General features: G+C 46.7%; 2 protein-coding genes and 1 non-coding gene across 8 annotated transcripts in view; 2 read left to right on the forward strand and 1 right to left on the reverse strand.

The window, feature by feature from the left end:
- Nucleotides 1-1,110: 1,110 nt before the first annotated feature.
- Fzd9 (frizzled class receptor 9) lies at nt 1,111-3,464 on the forward strand. The gene has a single exon (XM_005328519.3). The coding sequence runs from the start codon at nt 1,368-1,370 to the stop codon at nt 3,141-3,143; it is 1,776 nt and encodes a 591-aa protein (XP_005328576.2). The 5' UTR covers nt 1,111-1,367; the 3' UTR covers nt 3,144-3,464.
- A 3,638-nt stretch (nt 3,465-7,102) lies between these two features.
- The window catches only part of Baz1b (bromodomain adjacent to zinc finger domain 1B), a 77,457-nt gene continuing 57,375 nt past the window's right edge, over nt 7,103-27,184 (reverse strand). For 4 of the 6 annotated variants that reach the window (XM_078023894.1, XM_078023890.1, XM_078023895.1 and 1 more), the window contains 8 exons: nt 22,829-23,011; nt 16,342-16,489; nt 15,063-15,210; nt 13,002-13,111; nt 10,947-11,089; nt 9,549-9,652; nt 8,900-9,272; nt 7,103-8,408 (listed from right to left, as the gene is read on the reverse strand). In XM_078023894.1, the coding sequence (XP_077880020.1) occupies nt 8,915-9,272; nt 9,549-9,652; nt 10,947-11,089; nt 13,002-13,111; nt 15,063-15,210; nt 16,342-16,489; nt 22,829-23,011 (1,194 nt within the window). In that variant the 3' untranslated portion in view covers nt 7,103-8,408; nt 8,900-8,914. Of the gene's footprint in view, nt 8,409-8,885; nt 9,273-9,548; nt 9,653-10,946; nt 11,090-13,001; nt 13,112-15,062; nt 15,211-16,341; nt 16,490-22,828; nt 23,012-27,184 lie in introns of all 6 variants that reach the window. The other 2 variants (XM_078023893.1, XM_078023891.1) reach the window with 2 other exon arrangements.
- LOC120887792 (U6 spliceosomal RNA) lies at nt 18,642-18,748 on the forward strand. Its single transcript, XR_005731115.1, has one exon. It is a non-coding gene; the product is annotated as a U6 spliceosomal RNA (small nuclear RNA).

Below are 27,184 nucleotides of genomic sequence, written 5' to 3' on the forward strand. Positions count from 1 at the left end.
CCTCTCAAGGACACAGCTCTTCATTCCCTAAGCCTTCCTGAGCAGCTAGTAGGTGTCTGACCCTGGACTGAGACCTCATATAGAATCTTGGTTGTTGTTGTTGTTTATTGTTTGTTTTGGTACCAGGGATTGACCCCAGGGATGTTCTACCTCTAAGCTACATCCCCACCCCTTTTTAATTTTTTTTTTATTTATTTTGAGACAGGGGTTCTCAGGCTGGCCTTGAACTTAAGATCTTCCTGCCTCGGCCTCCAGAGCCTACAGGGCTCAATTCTCATATGCAGTATTGACTCTGAATCCTCCAGGTATTTGTAGGCTGAGGGGGTGGAGATAGATGGACAATGGTGGGAACAGTCTAAAGGTTCCCAGAGCAGAGTCCCTTGCGGGGTGATTCTTGGATTTTTCCTGCCCAGCTATCTGGGATCCACAGCAGTTTCTAAGCAGGTCCCAGAGATCAAGGGGGTATCTTAGAGAGAGGTGATAGGTTACTAACACTCCTCCAGAAGGGAGAATGTTCTTGTGAGATAAGTAGTACAGCGCCCAGAGGCGGAGAGTTACACACGGAACTTGGTAACTCGATGCCCTTGCACATGTCACGCCTCTCAGCATCCGTCTCCCCACCTGAGAAATGCGGATAGTGCCTCATTCTTGGAAGGCTACGCAGATGGCACGAGGTCCAGCTTGCAGCAGGATTCCTCGGCAGAGGTGCACAGGAGCTGGATCATCTGTCCTCTTTACAGAAAAGGAAACTGAGACACATAAACCAGTAAAGAGGCAGAGGCTGCACTTGGACAGTCTGAGTAGGAACCGAGACTTTCCACAAGTGGAGGGAGGCCTCAGACAAGTTCTCTCCACGTGGGAAAACGCCCCCCATACTGGGGGGTGTAGGCAAGGGACCGTCGCGGGGAGAGTTTGGGCCGCCAGGGAAGGGGAAGAGCCTGGTGGAAAAGGAAGAGTGAGCCGGTAGAAAACGTTGCCCACAGCTCCGGTCACCCGCTGGCGCCCCAGCGCGTCTGAGAGATGCGGCGCCTTTAAAGCCTGGCGGGGGCGTGTCCGGCGCGCGGTCCCCGCCCCTGGGCGTGTCCACACAGAGCCCCGCCCCGGGCTTGTAGCCGCGGCCCCGGGGAGACCGCGCCGGCTGTGGCTCGGCGGCGGCTCCACTGGCAGCGGCGGTGGCGGCTCGGCGGGCTCGGCGGCTCCTGTCCTGCGGGCGGCTGTCCGAGCGCTGCCCGGCGGCGCCCGGACACACGTGGGCGGCTCGGCTATGGCCCGCGCCCCGCGACGTGGCGGGCAGGCACGGGGGCGCGGGACTGCACGGCCCGAGTGAGCCGGGGCCGCGCTCGCGCTCTCGGCCCGGGCCGCCCGGGATGGCCGTGCCGCCGCTCCGCCGGGCGCTGCTGCTGTGGCAGCTGCTGGCGGCGGGTGGCGCGGCGCTGGAGATCGGCCGCTTCGATCCGGAGCGCGGGCGCGGGCCGGCCCCGTGCCAGGTAGTGGAGATCCCCATGTGCCGCGGCATTGGCTACAACCTGACCCGCATGCCCAACATGCTGGGCCACACGTCGCAGGGCGAGGCGGCCGCCGAGCTGGCCGAGTTCGCGCCGCTAGTGCAGTACGGCTGCCACAGCCACCTGCGCTTCTTCCTGTGCTCGCTCTACGCGCCCATGTGCACCGACCAGGTCTCGACGCCCATCCCCGCCTGCCGGCCCATGTGCGAGCAGGCGCGCCTGCGCTGCGCGCCCATCATGGAGCAGTTTAACTTCGGCTGGCCCGACTCTCTCGACTGCACCCGGTTGCCCACGCGCAACGACCCGCACGCGCTCTGCATGGAGGCGCCCGAGAACGCCACGGCTGGCCCCGCTGAGCCCCACAAGGGCCTGGGGATGCTGCCTGTGGCGCCGCGGCCCGTGTGGCCCCCTGGCGACGCAGCCCCGGGCCCGGGCGCAGGAGGCACCTGCGAGAACCCAGAGAAGTTCCAGTACGTGGAGAAGAGCCGCTCGTGTGCGCCGCGGTGCGGGCCGGGCGTCGAGGTGTTCTGGTCACGGCGCGACAAGGACTTCGCGCTGGTTTGGATGGCCGTGTGGTCGGCGCTGTGCTTCTTCTCCACGGCCTTCACCGTGCTCACCTTCCTGCTGGAACCTCACCGCTTCCAGTACCCGGAGCGCCCCATCATCTTCCTCTCCATGTGCTACAACGTCTACTCTCTCGCCTTCCTCATCCGCACAGTGGCGGGCGCCCAGAGCGTGTCCTGCGACCAGGAGGCCGGCGCGCTCTACGTGATCCAGGAAGGCTTGGAGAACACAGGCTGCACCCTGGTCTTTCTGCTGCTCTATTACTTTGGCATGGCCAGCTCGCTGTGGTGGGTGGTCCTGACGCTCACCTGGTTCCTGGCAGCTGGCAAGAAATGGGGCCATGAAGCCATTGAGGCCCATGGCAGCTACTTCCACATGGCTGCCTGGGGCCTGCCGGCACTCAAGACCATCATTGTCCTCACCCTGCGCAAGGTGGCTGGGGATGAGCTGACAGGGCTCTGCTACGTGGCCAGCATGGATGCAGCAGCGCTCACCGGCTTCGTGCTGGTGCCCCTGTCCTGCTACCTGGTGCTAGGCACCAGCTTCCTCCTGACCGGCTTCGTGGCCCTCTTCCACATCCGAAAGATCATGAAGACCGGCGGCACCAACACCGAGAAGCTGGAGAAGCTCATGGTCAAGATCGGGGTCTTCTCCATCCTCTACACGGTGCCTGCCACCTGTGTCATCGTCTGCTATGTCTATGAACGCCTCAACCTGGACTTCTGGCGCCTCAGGGCCACAGAGCAGCCATGCTTGGCAGCCACTGCCCCTGGAGGCCAGAGGGACTGCTCTCTGCCAGGGGGCTCAGTGCCTACTGTGGCTGTCTTTATGCTCAAAATCTTCATGTCACTGGTGGTAGGCATCACCAGCGGTGTGTGGGTATGGAGCTCCAAGACTTTCCAGACCTGGCAGAGCCTGTGCCACCGCAAGATGGCAGCTGGCCGGGCCCGAGCCAAGGCCTGTCGGGCCTCTGGGGGCTATGGCCGTGGCACCCACTGCCACTATAAGACCCCTACTGTGGTCTTGCACATGACTAAGACGGACCCCTCTCTGGAGAACCCCACACACCTCTAGTGACAGAGGCCTGGCTCTGGGTAGTGGCTGCCCCTTCTTTGCCCTCCCCTCCCCCCAAGAGACAGCTGACTAGCAGCTGCCCAGCTGTCAAGGTCAGGCAAGTGAATGCCAGGGGGCTGAGGACCAGGGTGGGGACCCAGAGAGACTCACATCCCTCTCCTCCGCTTGTGCATGGGGGGGAGGGAGGCCTGTTTGAGTCCCGGAAGGTGTGAGGAGAGGAGGGGGCAGAAGAGAGCGTGGTTTAGCAGGCGCTTATTTAATGATGTAATTTATTGTTGAGTTCCTCTGAAAGCTGTGACTGGAATAAACCCCGGTGTGGCACTGCTGAGTCCTCTCTGGGCTGGGAAGGGGAAGGTAGAAGGAGGGTCTGCAGGGCTCCCTGAGAGCAGAGCTGGAGGGGTGTCAGGCTCATTCTCTGGCTCCCCTTCAATCAGGAGTAAGTTCCCCCACGGCACAGCTGTTTTGCAGAAGTGTGTGTGTGGGTGTGGGTGTGCGCGTGCGCAAGCCTATTTCTGAGGCCCAAGTGCCGTGCCTCCAAAGTGGGGCTGGGATGCCTGCCAGGATGCTCAGGGAATCCCGGGGATGACATGATACCCTCTGGCTCGGGGTGTCCAGCGTCTCGGGGCTGTGGTTGTCTTCCCTTCCTCACCCTTTGTTTTCCTCATTATCGGACAAGGTGGGGATTGAGCCTCCTCCACCTTGTCTCAATGGGTCCCCTTCCCAGGCCTGAGGCTGGAGGATGACCATCCTCATTGCCTCTGAGGGATACTGGCCTGTTCAACTTCTTCTTTGGGGCGCTGGTCAAGGCATCCCCATATCCCCACCTTGTCTCTGGGAGGGGCACATGGGCCCAGCTTGGCAACGGCTTCTTGGTAGTGTGGATGTGGGCCCAGAGATAGAAGCCCTTGAGCTTAGTAGCAATTGGCAGCAAGCTCCACACAGGTAGCTTGCACACTTGTGTTGGGAGGTAGGCAGAGGCACTGTGTGTGCTGGGGCAGCTCAGGGCCCTGGGACCTGCCTCCTCTGTCCCCTGTGATGTAGCTGTGTAGGCCACCTGCGACCTTTCAGCTTGTGGTCAAACACCATATTGACCCGGGACACTCACTTCAGCCAGGTAAAGGCACTGGTCACTGTCCCGGGGCCTGTACTACTTGGAGCCAGCATTCGGTGTCAGTGCCAGGAGACCCTCAGGGCCCAGGCTGGAGCAGGTGCCCCCACTGCTTTCTACAGTAGGAGGACCGAGCCCCCGTGGCAGGGCCTCTCAGGCTTGAGCTTTGCCCAGCACCAGCTACCAGTGCACAGGGACCAGAGAAGTCTGATGAGAATCACCCAGGTTGGGTCAAGGTCCCAAGCAGGTCCCTCATGGGTTGAGTTGGGGTCAGGCTCATCCTTCAGCACAAGGGTTCCCAGGCGCACGTACAGGAATGTCCTTGTCCTTCTCTTCCCACAGCACAAAGTAAGTCTGTGCCTTTGACCAACAATGCTAAGGGACCTTAATTCCTTCTAACTGGGTGAGAAACAGAATGAGGAGAGGTAATAAGGAGCTCATTATGGCAGTGGCCACACTGAGTGGGCTCCCGGGCAGTCTGCAGGGAGGGTGGGGTGCTGAGGGTGTGCCATCGGGCAGGGGCCTCTAGGAAAGGGGAGGATTTGCAGCAGCGGTGGAGTTGAACATTGGAAGAGCACCAGAGGACCCTCTTCCTTGCTAGGCAGGGGACAGGGGAGGGTTTGGCCCTGGCTGTATCCACTCAGATCCTGGAGGGGTGGGGCTGAGGAACGGGGCGGGGGCAATGATACGGTCAGGAGGGCAGGTTTGAGGCTACAATGGTCCACGTTGGCCAGGGCTTGAGAGGAGGGCACACAATGCCAGCAAAGGCCTCTCAGCCCTGGATGAGCCTTTGAAGACCCTGAGGGGAGAAGGAAGCAGTGATGCTCTAAGCCTTGGACAGAGCCTTCCCCTGGGCAAGTGTTGGTGCTTCACTGGTTCAAAATCACAGCCGCATGGCCTGAGGACGTGCTGGGAGTTAACCCAGTGGGCCTCCAGAGCTTCTGAGAGTCCTACACCAAGGATCTGATTTGGTCCAGTGTGGGGAACTGCCTGTTCTCCCTCTTGTGTTGGGAGGTAGGACCAGACTTCTCTGGTCCCTGTGCACTGGTGTATAACTCAGAGAGGTCCAGTCCACATAAACTGGGTAAAGCAGGTGAGGGAGAAAAATAACCCTTCTGCAACTGGATAGATCTCCACAACTACTCAGAGAGAACATTTCAGAACTAGGCAGCAGCACCCCAGAAACCAATACCTGCTGGCTCCTGTACCATTAGCTCTGGTCCCTTTCTTCCCCTTCATGGTCTCAATCTTTAGAATGTAGCCTTACACACCTCAAGTGGTACCTGGGGGTCGGAGCTTGTGCATAGTGAGGGCCTTGGTTAAATCTCAGCCCCGAGTTCAGCCTCTGAGGGATCTTGGGGCCCAGGGCTGTGTTCACTCCCACAAGGCAGCTCCTGGATTGGGACAGTCCACAGTGTGAAGAGGCCTGAAGGTCCAGGGCAAGGTTAGGATACGGGTTCAGGGTTACTCTGTCCTCCTGACTCCCTCACTCTACACTCTGCTAGACACCCTGGCCCCCACCAAGCTGGAGAAGGCCCATTGAGGAGCTGCTGCGGAACCCAGAGACCTCATCCCAGGACAGGGCTGTAAGATGAGGGTGATCTCGAGTAGAGTTCTCTGGAACAAAGCTCTTCTTTGCACTAGTCATCGCAGGTGAAGTAGCTTCCCTCAACATCACTGGCCTGGGGAAGGGGCAGATAGGAAGGAGATGGGATGCTGAGCAGGGTCCCGTACATACCTGGAGGGAGGACAGTCCCACAGGTGCTGAATGGGTGGGCCTAGGAACCCACTACCCAGAACAGAACTTCACTGACCGGGCTGGGAGCCCTGAGTGCTGCCCATCATGTAGAGAAGAGCTTTCTCCTCCACAGCTGGAAGGGACAAGCGAATGGAATCCAAACTGCTAGGGGCCAAGCCCACCTTCCCCCAGAAGGGATGGGCACCCCTGAGTGCTTGGTGCAGGCCCTGACCCAGAAAGCCCATGTCCACAAGGCTGTGAGGCCAGCGGCAGAACCTGTACCCAGGGCTGCGGCCTTCCCTCAAACCCTCTTCCAGGTTGGCATCTGACCTTTTGCTCTGCCTGGTTTGGGTGGTCAAGAACTGGCAGTCCAACTGCTCAGCAGGCAGCACTGCAGCAGTGGCTTAGCAAAAGCTCTCTTCCCCAAGAGAGGTGTTGCCCCAAAGCGGCCTGCTCAAACCAACTGCAGACTCTCAAGCACACATGAGGGCGAAATCCAACAGGGCGGTCACGGGTGGAACCCCTGAAGCCGAGCACGTGGGAACTCATTATATTTTTCACCCATTCTGTGAATGTCTGAAATTATTTCCCTTGAAAAGAAAAATGTTTTTGGGCTGGGGATGTGGCTCAAGCGGTAGCGCGCTCGCCTGGCCTGCGTGCGGCCCGGGTTCGATCCTCAGCACCATATACAAAGATGTTGGGTCTGCCGAAAGCTAAAAAATAAATAAATAAAAAAGGAAAAAAAGAAAAAGAAAAGAAAAATGTTTTAAAATATAGGAGTTTCTCCCCAAACTAAAGGAACAAAGACCCACAGTTAAGCCTTAAGAATACTTTGCCCCAATTCCAGATGAAATTCAGGGAGCTGAATGGAGACAAGATCAGGTCCAGCCTGCCTAAGTACACCCAGCCTGTCTCCAGGAAGTGAAGCACTGTGGCGGACAGGGCCACAGGGACCAGGCAAGGGGTGCTCTGGCCTGCCACGCCAAGCCTCACAGGGAGCCAGCCAGGCCAACCAGAAATTAGCTCCCAGGACTGGACTCCCCGCCACCTTGGCAAGAGCACAAAGAAAGAGCTGCAGAATTGTTTCTTCTTTATAAACACAAGTACATAATGTTTATTTGAAATTCCAATTTATTACAAGTTCACCCTTTAATGGGGCCCTTCCTCCTTAAAGACAATTAAAAAAACAACCAACAATTCAGGTGTCACTGCAGTGGGAACACGGATTCTCACTATAACAAGAACAGACTGGATCTAGAATAAGCAGCAGGGGCTGGGGTGGTGGCAGGGCTTGTCCTGGTGTCAAGTCAGTGCTTACCCCAAGCCTGGAGAAGGGTGGTAACCCTACCCACCAGCCACTTGAGACGAGTCCCAGAACCCCTGGGCAGGGAGGAGAAGGAGAGCTGGGACCACACCTGGGAGTGTCATGTCAGGAGGCTTACTCTCAGTCCTAGGAGTGGCAATCCCCTTGGTGGGCTTCTTTTCCTTTAAATAGATACAGAAGAGCTGAGGTGCTCACGTGTTCCAAATTCAAAGTTGATAGAATAGAAAAATCAAACCCTGTCTTGTACTTTTATCAAAATCTGTCATAAAAGGGAAAGAAGACTACAAACTTTTGCCTAAATATAACGACTAGGCTAGACTGGCTGTGGAACTGCTCTCTGAGCTGCTCCTGCCCTCCACCCCGACTGACACTGACCACTGCCATATGCAGTTCGCAGGAGCTCTGAGTCTGAAGCCAGAATGGGCATGGGAAGAGGCAGATATGGAGGAGGAGGCAGAGCGTGCCGCCAGCGCCACAGTAGGCAGAAGGCCACCAAGATGCCACTGGACCAGTCTCCAACCCAGCTCCTCTGCAGAAGACCAGGTGGGTGAGGGCGATGGGGGCGTAAAGCAGACACATCATATAAACTGTACTGTACATGTGCCAAAGCGAGATGACAGATATTTTACAAGATGTTCTTTATACAATATCACTGCTGAAACAAGCAACTTTTAATAACTAGAAAAGTCAATTAAAAAAAAAATCAAACATTTCAATTCTTCCTGCTCTTCTGCTCCCTAAGAGCTCGTCTGGTATGTGGGTGGGCTGGGCTCCAACACCCCTCTGGCCAGATCCATCAAATAAAGGTTATACGCATGATTATAAGCAGGACTCAGTCTCTAAGTGAAGTGCCTTCGTTTTTTGTTTTGTTTTGCTTTGCTTTGTTGAGGCGGTGGGGCAGGGAAGTGGGAGAAGGCTATCACAAAGAAGGGGCAGGGTGTTCAGGAATGGCTCCAGAAAATGTCCCTTTACTCTGCTAAGATCAACTCAAAAGACCACAACTGTCTCATGATGCTGGTGAAAACAGAATTCTGTATGGCACTCACTGACATACCGTCACCTGAGAGGGAGGAGGAGGAAGAGACAGAGTACCGGCTGAAAGAAACAAGACTGTGTATAAATATAGATTAAACAAAACAAAACAAAACAAAAACAACACAACCTCCCCAATTAGCCTGATTATTCTTGATCCTGCTAAGTAATGCCGTAACCCCTCACTGGAGACCAGAGGGGCTTGGCTTTGTTGCCAAGGTGGGAGGGACCTCAGAGGGGAGGGAGGGAGAAAAAGAACTGGGCTCACAGGAGACACAGTACCTGGGCCTCCTCCAGGAAACGCTTGGAAAGCAGGGCTAAGACCCTCTTCTGCACCCAGAACTTCTGGCAGAAATCACCTACTCGGTATTAGGCTCCCCGAAAGCTTTGATTGAATAGGCCCAAAGGGGAGTTGGAGAATAGCACAAGCTTGGGGTGACAGATATTTCTGGACTCCCATGATTTTTTCCTTCCAAGTTCTTCTCCATCTTCCTCTCCTGCCTCCCCACTCCCCCCAGCTGTCCCCCACTATCCCCCTACCTCAGCTCCCTTACCAGGGCCCCACCTCTCTATTTCTTCTGCCTTCGTGCCCTGGACTGTCCAACAGGCTCTGGATCACTGTCCCCTTCATCGTCAGCAAGCCGGTCAGGAAACTTCTTGCGTTTCCTGCGGACATACGGGTGTCCAGGGAGGTGTTTATGCAGCAGTGCCACTAGGCATTGCTCCGTCTTCACCATGCAGCTGAGCACGTGGCTGCCTCGGCAGTTGTACAGCTCAGCGTTGGTGAACACCTGCTTCATGTCAGTAAGGAACTCCTGCACGGAGCGATAGTTCCCACAGGAACACTTGTTCTGTATTGTCTGAAGGTCCATGGGGTGGGTGATCACCTCATAGTAGTCCTCAGCCTCATCCCTGGTCACAGGCTCCCTGTGGAAAAGAACCAATGGAACCCTGATTGCAACTGAGAGAAGCCTGAGAGCCAAATAAGGAGGCCCAGAATGCCCACGCCTGAAGGACACAGAAGAGATGTGGTCACCTTGTCAGAGCTGTCACTATCCACTTGGAAAAGCTAGTTCCCCTGACACTAAGACGTCCTGAAAGGAAAGGGATGGGGCGGTCCCTGGGGGCTCAGCAAGCTGCTTTCTTCCCCTATTCCCAGTGCCTGCCCAACTGCGTGGCCAACCTCCCCGGAGCAGAGCTCACCTGAAGGGCCAGCTGAAGCGGTACTTCACAATCTTGTGGAGGATCTCCTCACACTTCTGCAGCTCCAGGCTTTGCCTCCTGGAGCTGCGCTTGGTCTGAAGTACCTAACACCAAAAGAAAGAAGAATGTTTGTAATGTTTTGAACAACCAAAAAAAAAGAAAGAAAGAAAGAAAGAAAGAAAGAAGAATGTCTATTAGAGGCCCAGAGTAGAACAGCAGGCAGGACAGACAATGTGTGCATCTGCTTAAAAAAAAAAAAAAGAGAGAAGGAAAAGGAAAGAAAAGAAAAACAGAGCTCAACCATTTTCTTGATGCAGAGACATCAAAAACAATCGACATTCAAGTCGGGCCACACTCTGGGCCGGGAGGCAGGCATCTTCATCTATCCACTCGCCCGCTCCCTGGTGGACAGTGATCAAAGCAGCAGAGGGCAGGCAGCAGTTGCTGCATTAACAGCAGGACTGTTAGAGGTTGGCTGGAAAGGGCCACTGTCAACAGGACACTAGCACTCTGACAGCAGATGGACCCGGGATTATGGTGAGACCAAGGATGGGTATAAACAAGCAACTGCAAAAAGCTGGCGGGGGGGGGGGGGGGGAGGGGGGAGGAATTGGACCTCTAGTAGCCAATTTTGTGGAGGTGGGGTGTCCAGGAAGGAAAATAAGATGTTCAATTCCCTCGCAGGGCCTTTCCACTGAGGACACTGTGAGAGGAGGTGGCTGCGGACAGAAGGTGGAATCCGTCTTCCAGGTGGCTGTGAAACCACTGGGGACACACAGCAGTAGGAGCCACTGCCCTGAAGGAGTTAGAGCTGGGCACACAGGGGGGTCTTTAATGTCCTTTCATCTCCAGAATGGCTTGCTTTATGCCCTGACCCTGAGATGGGGGTCTGCCAAAACAAGCACATTTTCAAGAGCTTCTTTTTGTTCTTCAAAGCTCAAATGAGAGCTAAAACAAAACTACTAAAATTACATTGGCTGAGGAGCAGAGGGGAGGGTAATGTCCCTCCCCTAACAACTGTCGGCAAAAGACCCAGCAGTAAGTGAGGCTCCAACATTGCTGACATTCCCACAGGGAGATCCAGCCCCTCTGGGCCCACCAGAGACACATGGGTACTATTTTAAAATCCTTAACAAGTTGCAGGCTGCTTACTAACTTAGAGGACGATGTTTGCAAGCTATGGCCGGGGAATGCAAGACAGAGCTGTTCCATTCCCGGAGGGCCGGCTGCCCAGAGGCCCACTCATGGGCCCACCCACTTGCCTCCTCAGACCCCCAGGCTCAGGAGGAAGGAGAAGGGAGGAGAAGCAAGGCTCCACCTGCTGCCCGGTGAATTCCTAATTCTGGGGGAGGAAATAAGAATAGGAAAACTAGAGGGAGGACAATAAACAACTCTTACCAGCTCATCAACCTCAGCATCATCCACAGGGGACACCTTTGGCCGTGGCCTCCTGGTGGGATGTGGCTTCTTACTTGGTCGTCCTGGCCGTGCTGCCGGGGGGATGATTCCCTGCTTACCCCGGGTGGTCTTTCGAGGTCTCACTGTAATAAAAAATAAAGAATTCAGAGCAACAGAGGAGGAAGAGCCCATTGGGGGCAGGGCAGGGAGGACAAAGCCACTCATACAGGCAGAGCAATGGCTTCCTTCTATTACCAGTGCTCTTGCTATTTTTCTCTTGCCCTTCCTAATAGGTTGCTAAGAAGTAGCAGCAAGAGTAGATGAAAAATGTATGCCCCTCTTCAATTCTCAAAGACCTTTTAGACGTCTTTGTCCCAACCCTGCTCAGTTGCTCCTGGGAATGAGGCCTTGAAGGATTCAACTGCAAACTGACTCAGGAGGAAAAGTCCTGGTCTTCTAAGACCTGAGCTCAGCCGAAGTGTGTGTGTGCTTATATGCGAGACAGAGCCTTATCAAGAAACTTCCAGTCTCATAATCCCCAGACTTATCCTACACCCACCATCCAACTTTCTCAGAGAAAGGCAGACACCAGTGAAGGGCCACAAGCCTTCCTCTCTGAATCCAGTTCAGGGCTTGCTCTAGTCCTGTCTTCTTGCATTTCTGACAGCCAGACAGTGCACTGCAAGGGCCTGCCCTGAGAGGACAGGCAGGAAGGCAGCCAGTCTGCGAGCATCTCCAGTTGGCAGCAGGGGCTGGATGTCAGGCACACCGACACTCCTCAGCATGCCCTTGGGAGCACTGTTCCACGAGGATCAGCTCAGGGCTTCTCCATTAAACCCACTGTCTATGACTTTTCCTTGCTAATATTCTGGCGAATGGGGAGATGACATTTGGGCAAAGATGGATTTAGAGAATAAGTGTTGAGAGAACCAATCACCAGTGCTTTCTTTTCTATTTCTGGACCATGGTAACTGGTCCCCTCCCATGGGCTATTTCACAGCCTCTAGCTTAAGACTGGGCTAATAAGAAAGGGAAAGAAGCTGAGGCTTAAATGCTAGGCCCTAGAGTCACACCAAGGAACCACAGCTTTGGTGGCCTGAAAGGTGAAACAAAAAAAGGCTCTGAAGTACCAAATGCTCCCTAGATTCCTTTGGCAGGTAGAGGCCCTAGAACCCCAGAAAGGGGACAATTCCTTTCTGAGCCACAATGCGGAAGTTGAAAGCTATCACCATTTTGAAAATAAACAGAACCAGTACTCTGCTATATTCAGAATCTGTCCAGACAGATGTGCATCCAAGCCACGACTGGCACCCTCACTGCAGAATCCTGGAATACCTGCTCACACTTCAGGACACCTGAAAAGAACACCTGCCAAGTGTGGGGGAGAATGGTGGGAAGACTGGAGCAGAGGTGCCAGCTTAGAGCCCTCCTATCTTGGCAGCACTAGTGCAGGAAGTGAAGGTCAAACATGACTTCTCCTCACACCAAGCATAAGCACTCAGGGCTGCCATAAAGAGATGTGAGATGGGAACTGTACCATCTCCTTCATCTAAGCTGTGGTCTCAGACGAGACTACTAGCCCCCATCTGTGAGGACAGATCTGAACCTTTCTAACATCCTTTTGCTTAAGCCATGAAAAAACAGTCTTCTCTTTGCAAATTAGCAAAACTATAGACCTGTGTGTTTTAGGGAAGAAATGATCATTGTTACCAGAGAAAAAAGTACATCTCTGAAAGCGGCACTGCACCAGAGGCCTACTCATCCACTGTCCCTTATGTGGAGGGGTTCAGAGTCAGAAACCCTGTCATAAGCATGCCTGCGAACCTGAGCCGCCGTAGGCTGGTGTTCTCACGACCAAGCCACTCACCTCCAACGAGGCAGGTGATTAGCAACAGCATCTTGAAAACTCATTTAAACATATGGCTGCTCAGTTATGCCACAGTCACAGGAGAAAGGGAAGACGGCAAGATGCTGGCATCAACAATCGACTACTGGCCTTTCCAGGTCAGCTGGGGAGACTGTGAGGTCAATGATGTGGACAAAGTGAACACTTACATCGCAAGCCAGCCACCTCATAATCTTCCTCCTCCTCCTCTTCCTCTTCTTCCTCTGAGTCACTCTCATCATCTTCGCTGTCCTCAGAGTCAGACTCCTCAGTGTAATTCCTGTGAGGAGGAAAAGACAGAGAACAGTTCTAGCCCAAAGTGGTCCTGAGAACAGCTGATGTCCCACAGGGATCGCAGCAACCTTTTTCTCTTCACAGAATAGATTAATCTGGTGAGAAGGGGACAGACCCTAAATCTAGATCAGGATAGTTTTTCACAAAATTAAAACAAAAGGAGGCTTCAACAGCATGCCTCCCTTTTCTCTGCCCCAAATGTTTTGGATAGGACACCAATGGCAACAGAAGTCAAGACCAAAATGCAACCCTACCCCTCCCCACACAAAACAATGCAAAACACTATTACTTTTGTCTCACAAAAAGAGCCATATAAAGTAACATTTCAGGTCCTAAAAGCTGTCCCCACTCTGGGATGGACTAAAAAGACAAACAGTCCAGACAGGTGTTACTCCACCTTGATGGCCCCCTTCCAGGAGCTGAGACAGCTTGCAGATGACCATAACTTCAAAGCAATGGTAATCCCAGCTCAGAGCAGCTGGTTCCAAGCCCCATGATTTCAGAGAAGCATGTCTCATCTCTCCAGCGTGGCTGGAATGGGGTGAGAAACAACTCAGGCATACTGTTAAGGTGGAGACAGGGTCAGACAGCTCTACCCTTTGCAAAAGAGACCAAGCTACAGTGCCTATAAGCTACCTTTATACAATCTCAACTTTCCATGCAAAAAACAATGGTATTAATTTGGTAAATATTAGGTCTTTCTTCCTTACAAGGTCCTATGTTTTCTGTATTGACACTTGGGCAGAAAAAAAAAAAAAAACAGCACCTCAAATCGCAGGGCACTGATGATCTTGTGGGAGGGAAACCTATATATGATCAGATGCAGGCATCAAAGTACTGTTTTAGAGATGGAAAGTTCAGCCAGCAAAGAGGAGCAATTAACTCTAAGGATGTACGAAGAACTTTTCAAAAATACAGTGCAAAGGGCTGGGGATGTGGCTTAAGTGGTAGCACGCTCGGCTAGCATGCATGAGGCACTGGGTACGATTCTCAGCACCACATAAAAATCAAATAAAGATATTGTGTCCACCTAAACTAAAAAATAAATACAGTGCAAATGTAGCTAGGCCAAAGGCAGCTTACTCAGTTGGGAGTGCTGAACAGAGAAAAGTCCAAGAGACAGCAATGAGTAGCCTATAACAGGCACACCAGGCACCCAAAACCTAAGCTGCTGTTGCTATAAGTCTTAGAACTTAGGCAAGAGAGTTTGGACTTTATTCTAGAGGCAATGAAAAGATTGGAAGTTTTAGAACAGTAAAGACAACAGATCTTCACCTTACTGCCTGCTTTTCTGGTATCACCATAATAGTTCGACAGGTAAGAAAGGGAAAGATATGAGCTAAGACAAAGGAGCTGTAAATCCACCAAAGGACTACACGTGAGAGGTGTAGGAGAGACAAACAACCAAAGGGAGCACAGAGAGTGGAGAGCAGGCAACTTTTTCACAAGAAACCTGGACATTTTCATAAGACACCTGGACGCTGGACTACTAACATCTGGCAAATTAATAAATACACAGGATGGGAAGAGAAAGCTTCTGTCTAAGTCGACAGCAAAGTTCTAATTGTGAGAGGAAAATGTGGGAAACAGGAGGTGCAGGCAGGGAAGGTCATGAGTTTGAAGATACTGAGCAGCAACTGGTTGTAAAAGTAATCAGGAAGTGAGGTGTGCACAATGTGGGGGCAGCAGGCAGAGGAGATGCACTGTCACTTGAGAAGAAAGTAGGATCAAGGAGACAAGAGAATGTGGCTGGTAGAGAAAACTACAAACACCAACACTAAACCAGAATCAGATCAGAGCCCTTTGACTCCTATTGAAGTACCATGAGTGAACAGGCTCTGTACTAAAAGATGAACTTAAAGCTCTTTAGAATCACTCAATTTGAATAACTGAAATTTATTTCTCCATTCATTTATTTATAGAAGAAAAATTCTCACCTGCCACGGGAATTGCGCCTAGCAGTAGCAGGCTGGCAAGCTGGGCACTGCCATTCACCATCTGGTACTTCATAGAGGGCCGGCCTCAGACAAAACAGGTGGAAGGCTTTATTACACTCATCACACAAGATCAATTTGTCATCCTCACCTGCAAAGAGATAAACTTGTATAGCACTGTGGGCGGCACAGCAGCAATCACTGAGCGGTAAGCCAAGGTGCTGACCCTCAGCTAACACCACAAAAGAACAAACATTCTAGTATAGTGCTACCTCTTTTTCAAAACACAATCATTTTCTGGAAAGAAATGTAGCATAAAACAGACTATTGGTGATTTAGGGATAAGATCTCCTAACTTATAGCCAAAAATCTACCTACAGATAGGACAATTAGTATTTACTAAGAGGCAGCAAAAACCAAGTGATGGCTAGAAACTTTGCTACTCTTCTCTGATCCCAAATGCTTTCCAATGCATGTCTGGTAAGGTCCTCCAAGTCATTTAGTTTCCTGACATCTGAAAATACAATGAATCAGCATGGTCAATTCCCCATCTCTGACTTTCATTCTAAATCAGTTTTACAGCAATTGAATGACATTTTATAGAATTTTTCCTTCTTAGAAATTAAATAACTTTAGCTACTAAGAAGTCAATCACATGACTTTTAGTCATGAAGCTCCTTTGTACACAGGTGACCTGAAAGATCTCTACAGTGAACATCCCTAAATGCTTTGCTCTGTAGGACACAGTGGTAAAAGGGCCAACTCTGGGCATTCACAGTGAATAAAGAGTGCCCTCTGCTGGAAGCACTCATCTTTTCTTCCAGACAATAAAGTTCCAAGACAAAACTGGATTTCAAATTTTAGATGAACTGGGGCTGGGGTTGTGGTTCAGCGGCAGAGCACTCGCATAGCACATGTGAGGCCCTGGGTTCGATCCTCAGCATCACATAAAAATAAATAAATAAAGATATTGTGTCCAACTAAAAAATAAATATTAAAAAAATTTTTTTAGATGAACTAATTTTGCTAGTTGTGGAAATCTGAAGATTGGAGATCAACTGTTCTTACAGTATACTCTAAACTGAGGAACAGAGGGCCTGCTCTGATCCAACATCATGTGATTTCAGAAAATAGCATCTGACAGACCTTCAGGAGAAAGTAAATCTGCCCCACCATACTAAAAATCTTTGTATACAAAATTCTTTTGGGGAGAGAAGACAGCTTGAGAATGGAGATCTTAGTACCTAGCACACCCACATTAGCAAATTTGATCTAAATGTACCTTTCTTTCGACAAACTTTGCACCTAGCATTTTCTGCTGACATATCCCACTTGATACAAGCGTCAAGCATCCCAAGTAGAACATGCATTCTGGAAAAGGTCTGAGCTTCACGGATTGCTGTCTTCCATTTTTCCAGAGCAGATGCCACCTAAACAAAAGAGCAAACCAGACTGGAATTATTACTACAGTGACTTCAAACACACTGACAGGGGACCAGGAAAGAGTGAAGAAACAAGAGAATTCTCAGGACATTTGTCTCGTAGAGCTTCATCAATCTACCCATTTATCTCATAGAAAAGAAGCCTCTAAAGGGCGGGGGGTGGGGGAAACTTGCCAAAGGTTGCATTCAGATTAAAGGGAGGCAGGGGGAATGGCAGGGACACTCTCTTCCAGTGTTATCCCCTCAGACTTAGTAGCATTTAAAAGTAAGGAACAGGGACTGGAGGTGTAGCTCTGAGGTTCAGTGCAGAAGGCCCTGATTTTTACTTCAAAAAAACAAAAAACAAAAACAAAACAGCTTCTAAGAGGACAGTGAAAGTTGAGCTAGCTTGACTGTGGTGAGAGGCTGGAGGAAGGAAACAAGAGCTGTCCTTTCTCTTTCCTACAGAAACACAAATACAGAATCACAGAAATCCTTATGTGTAAAGACACACACAAACCAATCTATATTTAAACAGTGGCTACTAAAGTTCTAGTGGAGAGTGACTCATTCCTTCTGCTCCAACTTCTGCAGATGTTTCAGCATTTGCTTTGAAAAAGAAGCATAATTTCCTCCCTCCTTCTTTCCTTCCTTCCTCAGAGCTCCTTGGTAAATCTGAGTTCACCAATCAGAGCTGCCTTGCAGTCCCCCCTCTGCCCTACACACACATTCTCTCTAGAGTAGAGATCTGACACACAGTACTGCAGGTTCCTCATCAGAAGAACAGTCTCCTCCAAGCTGGTCTAGAATCCCGTCTCAGCTTCCCCAGGAGCTGGAACTATAGGCTCACTGTGCTGCCCAGCAGGTCAATTCTCACACAGCACTACTGCCAGGCGGTAGGGACTCAACCACAAATGGGTGTGGCTGTCCTCTAGTGGGTAGTCACAGGCAGGGCACTGAGAATACAGTCCCACTCTGCCCAGCACTGCTTTTCACTCCCCAGTTATTTCCATCAATTATGAAACCAGGCATCTACAGCTCATCTGGCCTCTTTACAATTATTTTAGATATCCAAAGAGGTCTTGACAACAATAAACATATTTAACCTTTTTAAAAACAGACTTAAAATATATCATGTAATTAGGTAGCTTTTTGTAACTGGCGATTTTCACTGTATTTCTGGGTTCATTAATATTCAATTTAGTTGCTGAATAATACTCTTGTTCAGATATGAGATATTTTATTTATTCATTTATCAGCTGATGAACATTTGGGTTGTTTCCAATGTTCTGGTTAATTCAGAATGCTTCTGCTACAAACAGTGGCATAACATTCACTTGTCACTAGTTACTTTACATGGGAAGAAAGCTTGCCCAAGGCTTCACAGAAATCTAGGGCCAGGTCTGCAGATTTCTGATCTAATGCTTAACACGTTAGGAGCATCTCCTGATGTCTCCAGAGTTACTCATTAAAGCAGAGACCAACCAGTCTCTAATTTTGAGGGAAAAAACATTAGATATTCAAGTTTCGAGGAAACATTCTAGTCTCTAATTACACACAATTCCAGCCTAGTGCATCAAAAGACAGAAGCAAAACAAAAAATCCATTACATTCAAAGTAATGCTTTTAAACAGATAAGCACTGGCCAGATGAAAACATTTCCATACTTAATACTGGTGGCATCCTATAAAACCCTCCACCTTAAAGTGCTGCGGGAGCCTGCACACATTCTTTTTCTTCTTCTTTTGGTACCAAGGAGATTGAGAACAGGGGCAACATCTCCAGCCCCTTTTATTTTTAATGGTCTTGCTAAGATGCTTAGGGCCTTGCTAAGTTGCTGAGGCTGGCTCTAAACTTGGCATCCCCCCCTGCCTCAGCCTCCCAAGCTTCTGGGATTATAGGAGTACACCAACGGCACCAGGCCTAGATACAATATCCTAGTGGAAAGAAAAATCAAATTCTCTAGCATATAATGTTTAAATATAGTAAATCCCCGGTCAGAAGTAGCTGCAACAGAATCAAGGAAAATGGAGTTTACATCTAAGTCACCATTAGTGCCTTTGTTTAACTAGTGTTAAACAGGCAATTGTCCTATCTTGGCAAGGATATAACAAGACTTCACGTCAGTCTTCCACAAAAGACCATTCAAAATAGAAAAACAGTGCTAGTTACAGTAGCACATACACCAAAAGTAGAACCATACAGAGAATATTTACAGGGCACCTACATAAGAATGATATGAACACTCATAAAATGTTCCATATTATTTGAAATATCACACGGTACCCCATAAATTTGTACAATTATCATGCTAATCAATAACTTTTTAGAAAAAAATTAAAGGAGACAGAAATGCTAACTACTCTGATTCAATCATTACATGCTGCACACATATAATGAATTATAACTATACCCCACAAAGCTGCATAATTAAAATAATGAGCAAATGTAAATTTAAAAAATTAAAACAAAATGAAAAAACAATCAGGTTGTCAGGGCAATGCAACGAAAGTAAAAAGAGAACAACAACAACAAAAACCCAGAATTTTATCAAAATATACATTATCTTTCCCGTTTAATTAAGGGATTTGAGAGACAATCTACTTTCATAAATAAGGAAACTGGGGCCCAGATTAGAGACTGACATAAACTCATGTGACGGCCTAGTGCCAGCTGAAAAAACCCTGGCCTTAGCTAAGTGGAAACTTTTTTTAAAGCAAAGGACAGTGGAAAAAGCTGACCTTGGTGGAAAACTACAAGGCCTAAGGTCATGTTAATGCAGAAGGTCGCTGAGACACTCTGTGGATGTGACTGACTTTCCAAGAGGCCCTACCAACTTTCTATTCCTACACTGGGTCTGGACCTGCAGAGGGCTCACTTTCTCCCTTCTAAGCTAAGATCTAGTCTCAAATGACAATCTAAGAAGGTTATTTCACCATGGGCTTTAGTACTCAAAAAGAGATTAATGGGAATTCTATATCTGTTAGTTAGTTCTCAGGGAGAAGAAAATGTTATAGGAAAAGAGATAGCAGGGGAAAATGGGACTTCTGGCATGGGAACATCCAGGAAAGAAGGAAAGGGAAAGGGAACCAGAAAAATCTACAATTAGGGATCAGTATTCTGCACTAGATAAGCCAGGACTTGTCTTTCAAATTCTTTTCTTCACAAGGTATTTTAAGCAGAAATCTAATGTACAAAACAGACAAAAATGGAACTGCTAGATATCCTCATAAAGGGAAATGGGAGACTACTTCATACTCATTAGCAGAAATGAACAACATGGGGCTGGGATGTAGTTCAGTGGTAGAGTGCTTGCCTAGCATGTACAAGGCCCTGAGTTTGATCCCCGGCACCACAAAAAAACAGAAGAAAATAAAAAACTCACCAGGGAGATCACTACAGACCAACAGAGAAGGGACAAATAATTGCCCAGAATATGTTGATGAGTGCAAAGTACTGAATGTTTGGATAGAAAGATTCCATTCTGTGAAAATCTAATAAAATTTGATTTATTTACAATGAGCATGTTATGTTCAAAACTTTTAAAAAGCCAACAAATTGGATGGATACCTATATAACAACAACAAAAACAAACAAACAAACAAACAAACAAACACCTGAAGTTGGATCCTTACTTTATCCTTTACAAAACTTAATTCAAAATGAATCAAAGACCTAACTGTAAAATTAGAAGAAAACAGAGACGGGGCTGGGGATATAGCTCAGTTGGTAGAGTGCTTGCCTTACATGCATAAGGCCCTGGGTTCGATCCTCAGCACCACAAAAAAATAAATAAATAAAAAGAAAACAGAGGGAGGAAAGGTCTGTGACGTTTAATTTGGCAATGATTTATTGGATGTGATACCCAAAGTGGAGGCAACAAAAGAAAAAACACAGATGAGATGCATTAAAATATGCATCAAAGAGCACTATCAATAGAATAGACAACCCTGGGAATGAAAAAATACATTTGCAAATCACATATCAGATAAAAGATTAATAGCAAGCACACGCAAAGAATTCCTACAACTCAACCAAACAACCCAATTTAAAAATGGGCAAAGGAGGGCTTGGGTTATGGCTCAGTGGTAGAGTGCTCGCCTAGTATGTGTGAGGCCCTGGGTTTGATCCTCAGCACCACATAAAATTAAACAAATAAAAGCTTAAAGATTATAAAAAAAAAAAAGAAGAAGAAAAAAAAAGGGCAAAGGACTTGAATACACATTTCTGCAAAGATAAAACAAATGGTGAATAAACACATGAAAAGATTGTCCTATCATTAATCATTAAGGAACTACAAACCAAAACCATAAGACAGCACCTTCTATCCCTTAGGATGGAAACTATCAAAAAAACAGGACATGAGTGCTGGCAAGGACATGCAGAAACCAGAACCCAGAGAACTGCTGATAGAATTTCTGGAAGCTGGTCCAGCCACTGTGGGAAGCACATGGCAGGCCTCCAACACTTCCACTTCCATCCACAACTCCACTTCTTGGTGTATCTCAAAAGAATTAAAAGCAGAGATATGAAGAGATACATGCAGGTCTTTGTTCACAGCAGCAGTATACTCAATAATTAAGACAGAGAGCAACCGGAGTACCAATCAACGGCTGAGTTAGAAAATAAAACTGTGTGTGTGTGTGTGGGGGGGGGGAGTATTAAAAGAAATATTTGGGATTCATCTATGACCCTAAAACCCTTGAAATTTCTTGATTTTCTTTAGTTATAGAGGCCCCTAGACAGACTCAGGATGGGTCTGGCCACAAAAGGACTAAAGTAATTAGAGGCGTGAAACTTTTAGCCCTATATACAACTCCAGTAAGGGGTGAGGAAGGGGCTTCTGGGTTAGTGAACACATGGGTGTGCTGAGAAACTGGGGTTGTTCAGAGAGGGTGTGAAAGCTCCAGGCCCTTCCAACCCTATGCTTCTTCCATGCAGCTGTCCCTGAGGTGTAGCCTTTATAGTAACCTAGCTGTCCTAAGAAAAAAATGTTTCCCTGAGTCCTCCAGCCATTTTAGCAAACTACTGAACCTGAGGCAGGGGTCATGAAAACCCTCTTTCGGCCAGCACAGGGACTCATGATGGGCATCGAAGAGAGCAGTTTTATGGGACTGAGTTTATTAACTTGTGGAACCTGATACAAACTCCCAAGTAATGTCAGAAGTGAACTTCAGCTGAACAACAACAAAAAATTGGAGAATTGTTTGCTGTGGAAGAAAACTCACACACATCATGTCAGAAGTGTTGTTAGATAGAGAAGTGGTTTTCTATTAACATACACTGGTTAAAAACAAAGGAAATTCTTATCATGCTAAGTGAAAGCCTATCCCCAAAAAAACCAAAGACTGAATGTTTTCTCTGATCAGCAGATTCTGATCCATAGCAGGAGAAAGGGTAAGGAAGAATGAAAGAACTTTGGATTGTGCAGAGGGAAGTGAGGGGAGGGATGGGGTTGTGGGGATGGGAGGGACTATAGAATGAGAAGTAATAATACATATATTATTACTCTCTATATGTGTATGATTACACTACTGGTGTGACTCTGAATCACATACAGCCAGAGAAATGAGAGTCGTGCTCCATTTGTGTACAATGTGTCAAAAATGCATTCTACTGTTGTGTATAACTAATTGAACAAATTAAAACAAACAACAACAACAAAAGAACCCAAAGGAAATTCTGGCATGTGCTATACAACATGAATGAACTTGAAGACATTATGCTGAGAAGTTCTAGGGGTGGATGGTGGGTGATGTTTGCATAACAATAGGTATACACTTAACAACACAGCATAAAAAATGGGGAATTCCACATTATATATATTTTTACCACATTTCTGGGGAGAAGATACACACACTCTGACCATTATTCACAGCTGTAAAAAGCTTTAAAAACCACAAATTTAGCAAAAGTGATTTTTAAAAAAGGAATACAGGATCAGAGGGTAAGGTCACAAGTAGCTAAAAACTGTAAGGTAAGACTATTTCAAAACCAAAATACAGGGGCTGGGGTGCTGACTCAATGGTTGAGTGCTTGCCTAGCACATTCAAAGCACTGGGTTTGATTCTCAGCACCACATAAAAAATAAATGAATAAAATGAAGGGTATTGTATCCATTTACAACCAAAACAAACAAAAAATTCACACTCACATAATCAAAAACTACATTTTTGGGCTGGGGTTGTGGCTCAGTGGAAGAGCACTTGCCTAGCATATGAGAGGCACTGGCTTCAATCCTCAGCACCACATAAAAATAAAGAACATAAAGGCATTGTGTCCATCTACAACTAAAAAATATTAACAACAACAACAACAAAACCCCTATGTTCTTTAATAACTAAATACCTTTGCTTCCTCTGCCATTTTTTTCTCTTCATCCACTTCTTCAGTTTTTACTGAATCTTCACTTTGGAGTTTTCTTCTCCTTTGCTTGGGAGCCATGAAGCCTTGGAGAAATTTCTTTATGACACTGGCCTGAAGGGCAATGACACACTCACCAAAATCCTTCAGTTTTTCTAATGAAATGACCTACAAGAAATAATTTAAAAACTAGATTGAAAAAAGGCTGCAAGAAAAACAAACAAAGTCATCTTTAAATTCAAATCAACCTAGACTAAAATATCAAAGGCCACATAACATAATTTACCACCTGTGTTTCTTAGTTCACTAGATGGAGTATACATTTAAAAGTTGACTACTTCCATTCCCCAGTGATAGGATACATAGAATGCTGAAATCTCACTCACTTCAAGAGTTACAGAACTCATTCATCTGATAATACTGAGCACCTACCAAGTGTAAACTATAGTCTTAATGCAAAGACAAACTGAGGAAAATCAAAATTTACTGGTTTTCTGGCTTAGTTACTTAATTGTCAAGTAATATGCTTGATGTTATTTAAGCTTCACAACTAATTTATGGATGAGAAAACTGGAGTTAAATCACATCATCAAAATCATGCTCTCAGATTCCAGATTCCATTCTGGGGGAGGGGGCAACCCCACTAGGACTGCAGGGCTGGGCTCTGTTTCTTCAGGCAGCTCCTGGAACTCTGAGAACTTCTAACAGCACTTGGTGGAGTTGGGAGTCATCACTCAAGGCTTGCTTGGATTATTTTGAGTCGGGATTAAGTCAATGGCACCAATCAAGAAGAAAGTTGAATCGGTGTATATTAGTGTAGCCAGAAGTTTCTGCATATTCCAAGACAGAATGTTTTTTCCTACAAAAAAGACTGCAGCTATCTGTCCAGTAACCAGCACAAGTTATCAAAGAGGACACCTCTGAACTAAGGAGTGAACTGCAGCGGAAATGAGCGCTGGTGCAGAAGCCCTTGACACAGCTGAGGCATTGATAGCAGGTGCTGGAGGACATTAGCCTGCAGCACAAAATGCTGGCCAAAGTCCCTCAGGGGTCCTTGGCCTGCCTGGAGCTGGCATTTGCCAGCATGCCTGAGCCTCTGAAGCTGACCTGAGAGGGGTCTGGCCTACAAGGTAGTGCCCTGCAGACAGTTTGGCCAAATGTTCCTATGGGGATGTGGCATTTTAGAAGAACTATTTAAGGGAGAATGAGTCACTGTTTTGTTTCCACCCAAAAATTTCCTCCAATTTTTATAAACTGTTAATTACTTGAGTACTTTATAAAATAAAATACCTACAGCTTTGTAAATGAAGTGTTTTTTAAAAGATTTTTTTTGAGGAGGGGAGGTTGTAACGAAGTTTAGACTATTAGTTTGATGACAGATTCTTTCTTGGTTTTAATTTTTTAAATTTCTATATGACTTTATATGTATTTCCCTAGTTGTTAATCTGTTAAGATCTGAGGGGGAAACTGCAACCTGAGGAGAAAACTTACAAAACTCTTCAGCGAAGAAAAAATTTGGTCGAAGGCCTTTTGTGATAATTACCCATCCATGGTAGTGTAAACAAATATGTAAATTTGCTGTTTCAAGACTTAATTTCTTCAAGAAAAGAAATCTAAAGCAACGTTTGTAATGTTTCCAGAGTATTACAGAGTTCACATATTTTGTAAAAGGGCCAGAAAAGGGTTAAAATCTGCTAGGATTGTGTAGTAATATTACAGTAGATCCTTAAACTGATGCTGCCTTTTATTTGGGTGCTTGTTTTGCATGGTATTTACTGTTTTGAGGGGGAGACATAATAGGAGCATGATTGCTAAATGCCTTGCAGAAAGTGAATCAGTGTAACAAAGCAAACCTTGTCTCACTAACATGACAAAGGACACAAGTGAAGTACAAGGGGTCAAAGTTCAGTCTGATTCTTATTCTTTTGAGTTTTGTTTTATGTGCTTGTGTTTGTTTTACTGTTTGAAGAAGAGACAGTTTACACAAAGGAAGATTCTTGCTCATAGATTTGATTCCAGGGAACTAGGGCCTTGGGATGGAGAGTGACCTGCAGACTGATCCTCAGAGCTACTTCACCTCCACAAACAGCACATGGGGCCTCCACTGGGGAAGCTATTTCGCCCTCTTGTTGAAGTCTTTCTGTTCTATGCAAAGCTTGTATGAGTACATCCTTTCACCCAGTACAAACACTCCACTGTTGTCTGAATAGTCATTAGGTCGGTGATTTGGTGTCTTGATTTGTTTTTCCTCTCCAGCCCTGCAGATCCCTCCTCACAGACGTCAATATTCATTCATGTTCCTGGTCTGGCCTGGATACCACCTGGTCCATGAAGCCTGCATTTCATTCCAGGGTACAGGACTCTATTTCTTTCACTGTCCTTGTGGGTTAATGAACTCCTATCTGTTTCTGTGCCCCTTACTACTCTTTGGGAATTAGACATGATTCCCCTTGAAAATACAAGCACTCGCATTTTATAGGATACTTTGTACTCACTTTGGATATGCTTCTCATTACTCATTTTGTTTGTATGCTCTGTTGATGGAGGCCAGCAGATTTCCTCGATTAGAATGTATAGGTCAAAACTTTTTTTTTAAATATTAAAAAAAATTTTAAAAATTTATTTAAGTTATAGATGGACATAATACCCTTATTTTTAATTTTTACGTGGTTCTGGGGATCGAACCCAGTGCCTCATGCATGCTAGGCAACCGCCATACAACTGAGCCACAATCCCAGCCCAGGTCAAAACTTTAAAGTTATTCTTACTCATATTATAAGGGTTTAACCTGATCATCTCATGCTAGTTAGAAGTTCTAATTGGAAGCTTTAGGTTTCTTGATTAAAAGCCTAAATAAACTAAGTTTTGGGCAGTCTTTCAACAATAAAGGTATTTTTGGTGAAAAGATTTTAAACTGTTCTACTTGATGCTTAGTGAAAATATTCTGAGTTAGTGTATATACAAGTTATTGTCTTCTCTTTATAATAATTCAAAAGTTATCTATCAAATGACAATTTTTCAAAAATAAATCATGCTCTTACACACTGCACACTATCTTGTTACAGAAGGCATACCAATTTAGAAATTCCATTTTGCAGCTAAAAAGAGATATAACTCAATGTCACTAAGAAAGAGGTCTGAATTGAGCAGTGTAGGCAACTATTGAACATTTGTTAAAATTTTAAAAGTATGTGTATAGCTACTTTTCAGGTTATGACTGGATGTTCACACTGTTCTCTCTTGTTACAACCTCACCATATCACCCATCTGACATGAAATAAATATGTAGTACTGGAAAATAACAAAATCACTTAGGTTCAACAAGTCTTCAAGTCTCATTCAGAACCACAAATATATTTAAATCTGTTTTTCTAGAAAATGTACTAAGGATTCATCACTAGACTAGTTAAAAGGAAAAACCTACATATGTAATATGTTATATGTATATGTAATTCTGGTAACAAAGAAACAGAAATGCAGATCATGAAAAAAAAAAAGGATTGATATTTACAAATTAGGGAAAATGAAAAAGATGCACCAAACTATACAACTGTAAGAATACACAAGCCAAAAAGCCAGGTGAGGTCATGTGTGGTGTCCTAATTTGTCATAAGGCTGAGGTAGGAGAATCACAAATTCAAGGCCAGCTTGGTCAACATGAGACCCCACCTCAAAAAAGGAAAAAGAAGGGGGAAAAAAAAATACACACACCACACTATCAGATGCATCTCCCAATACAAACACTCCTTAATACCCATGAAAGTGTAAGTCCCTTATATAAAGGGGTACAGTATTTGCATAGCTTGTACAGCCTTCCATGTATTAAGCTCTAAATGACTTATGAAAACTATTACAATGTAAGTGCTACATAAATATCTCTTAGAATTTAAGACAAGGGGAAAAAAATCTCCACATGTTCAGTACAGTCACAAATTTTCCCAAACATTTTGTTAAAATATTTTTTTTAGTTGTAGTTGGACACAATACCTTTATTTTATTTATTTATTTATTTGTATGTGATGCTGAGGATCGAACCCAGGGCCTTGCACTTGCTAGGCAAGTGCTCTACCGCTGAGCCTCAAACCCAGCCCCTTCCCAAACATTTTTGATCGGTGGTTGGTTGACTATGCAGATGTGGAGCCCATGGTTAGAAGACTGACTATAATTTGAAAAGATCCACAAATATTAGTATCTAGAATTATGTGGACTTTATGATTTAAAATCGGAAAAACACATCTTACAATAACAGTTGATAGTATTTGCCAGTCTTCTCTTCAGCTTTGGTACATAGACCTATGTAACATGGAACAAGGGGTCTCTTGAAACAGCTTTACTTATACT

The sequence above is a fragment of the Ictidomys tridecemlineatus genome, chromosome 10 (genome assembly GCF_052094955.1).
Source record: "Ictidomys tridecemlineatus isolate mIctTri1 chromosome 10, mIctTri1.hap1, whole genome shotgun sequence".
Classification (NCBI taxonomy): domain Eukaryota; kingdom Metazoa; phylum Chordata; class Mammalia; order Rodentia; family Sciuridae; genus Ictidomys; species Ictidomys tridecemlineatus.

Coding starts and splice junctions, on each gene's coding strand:
- Fzd9 (XM_005328519.3), top strand. CDS start 1,368: ATGGCCGTGCCGCCGCTCCGCCGGGCGCTGCTGCTGTGGCAGCTGCTG.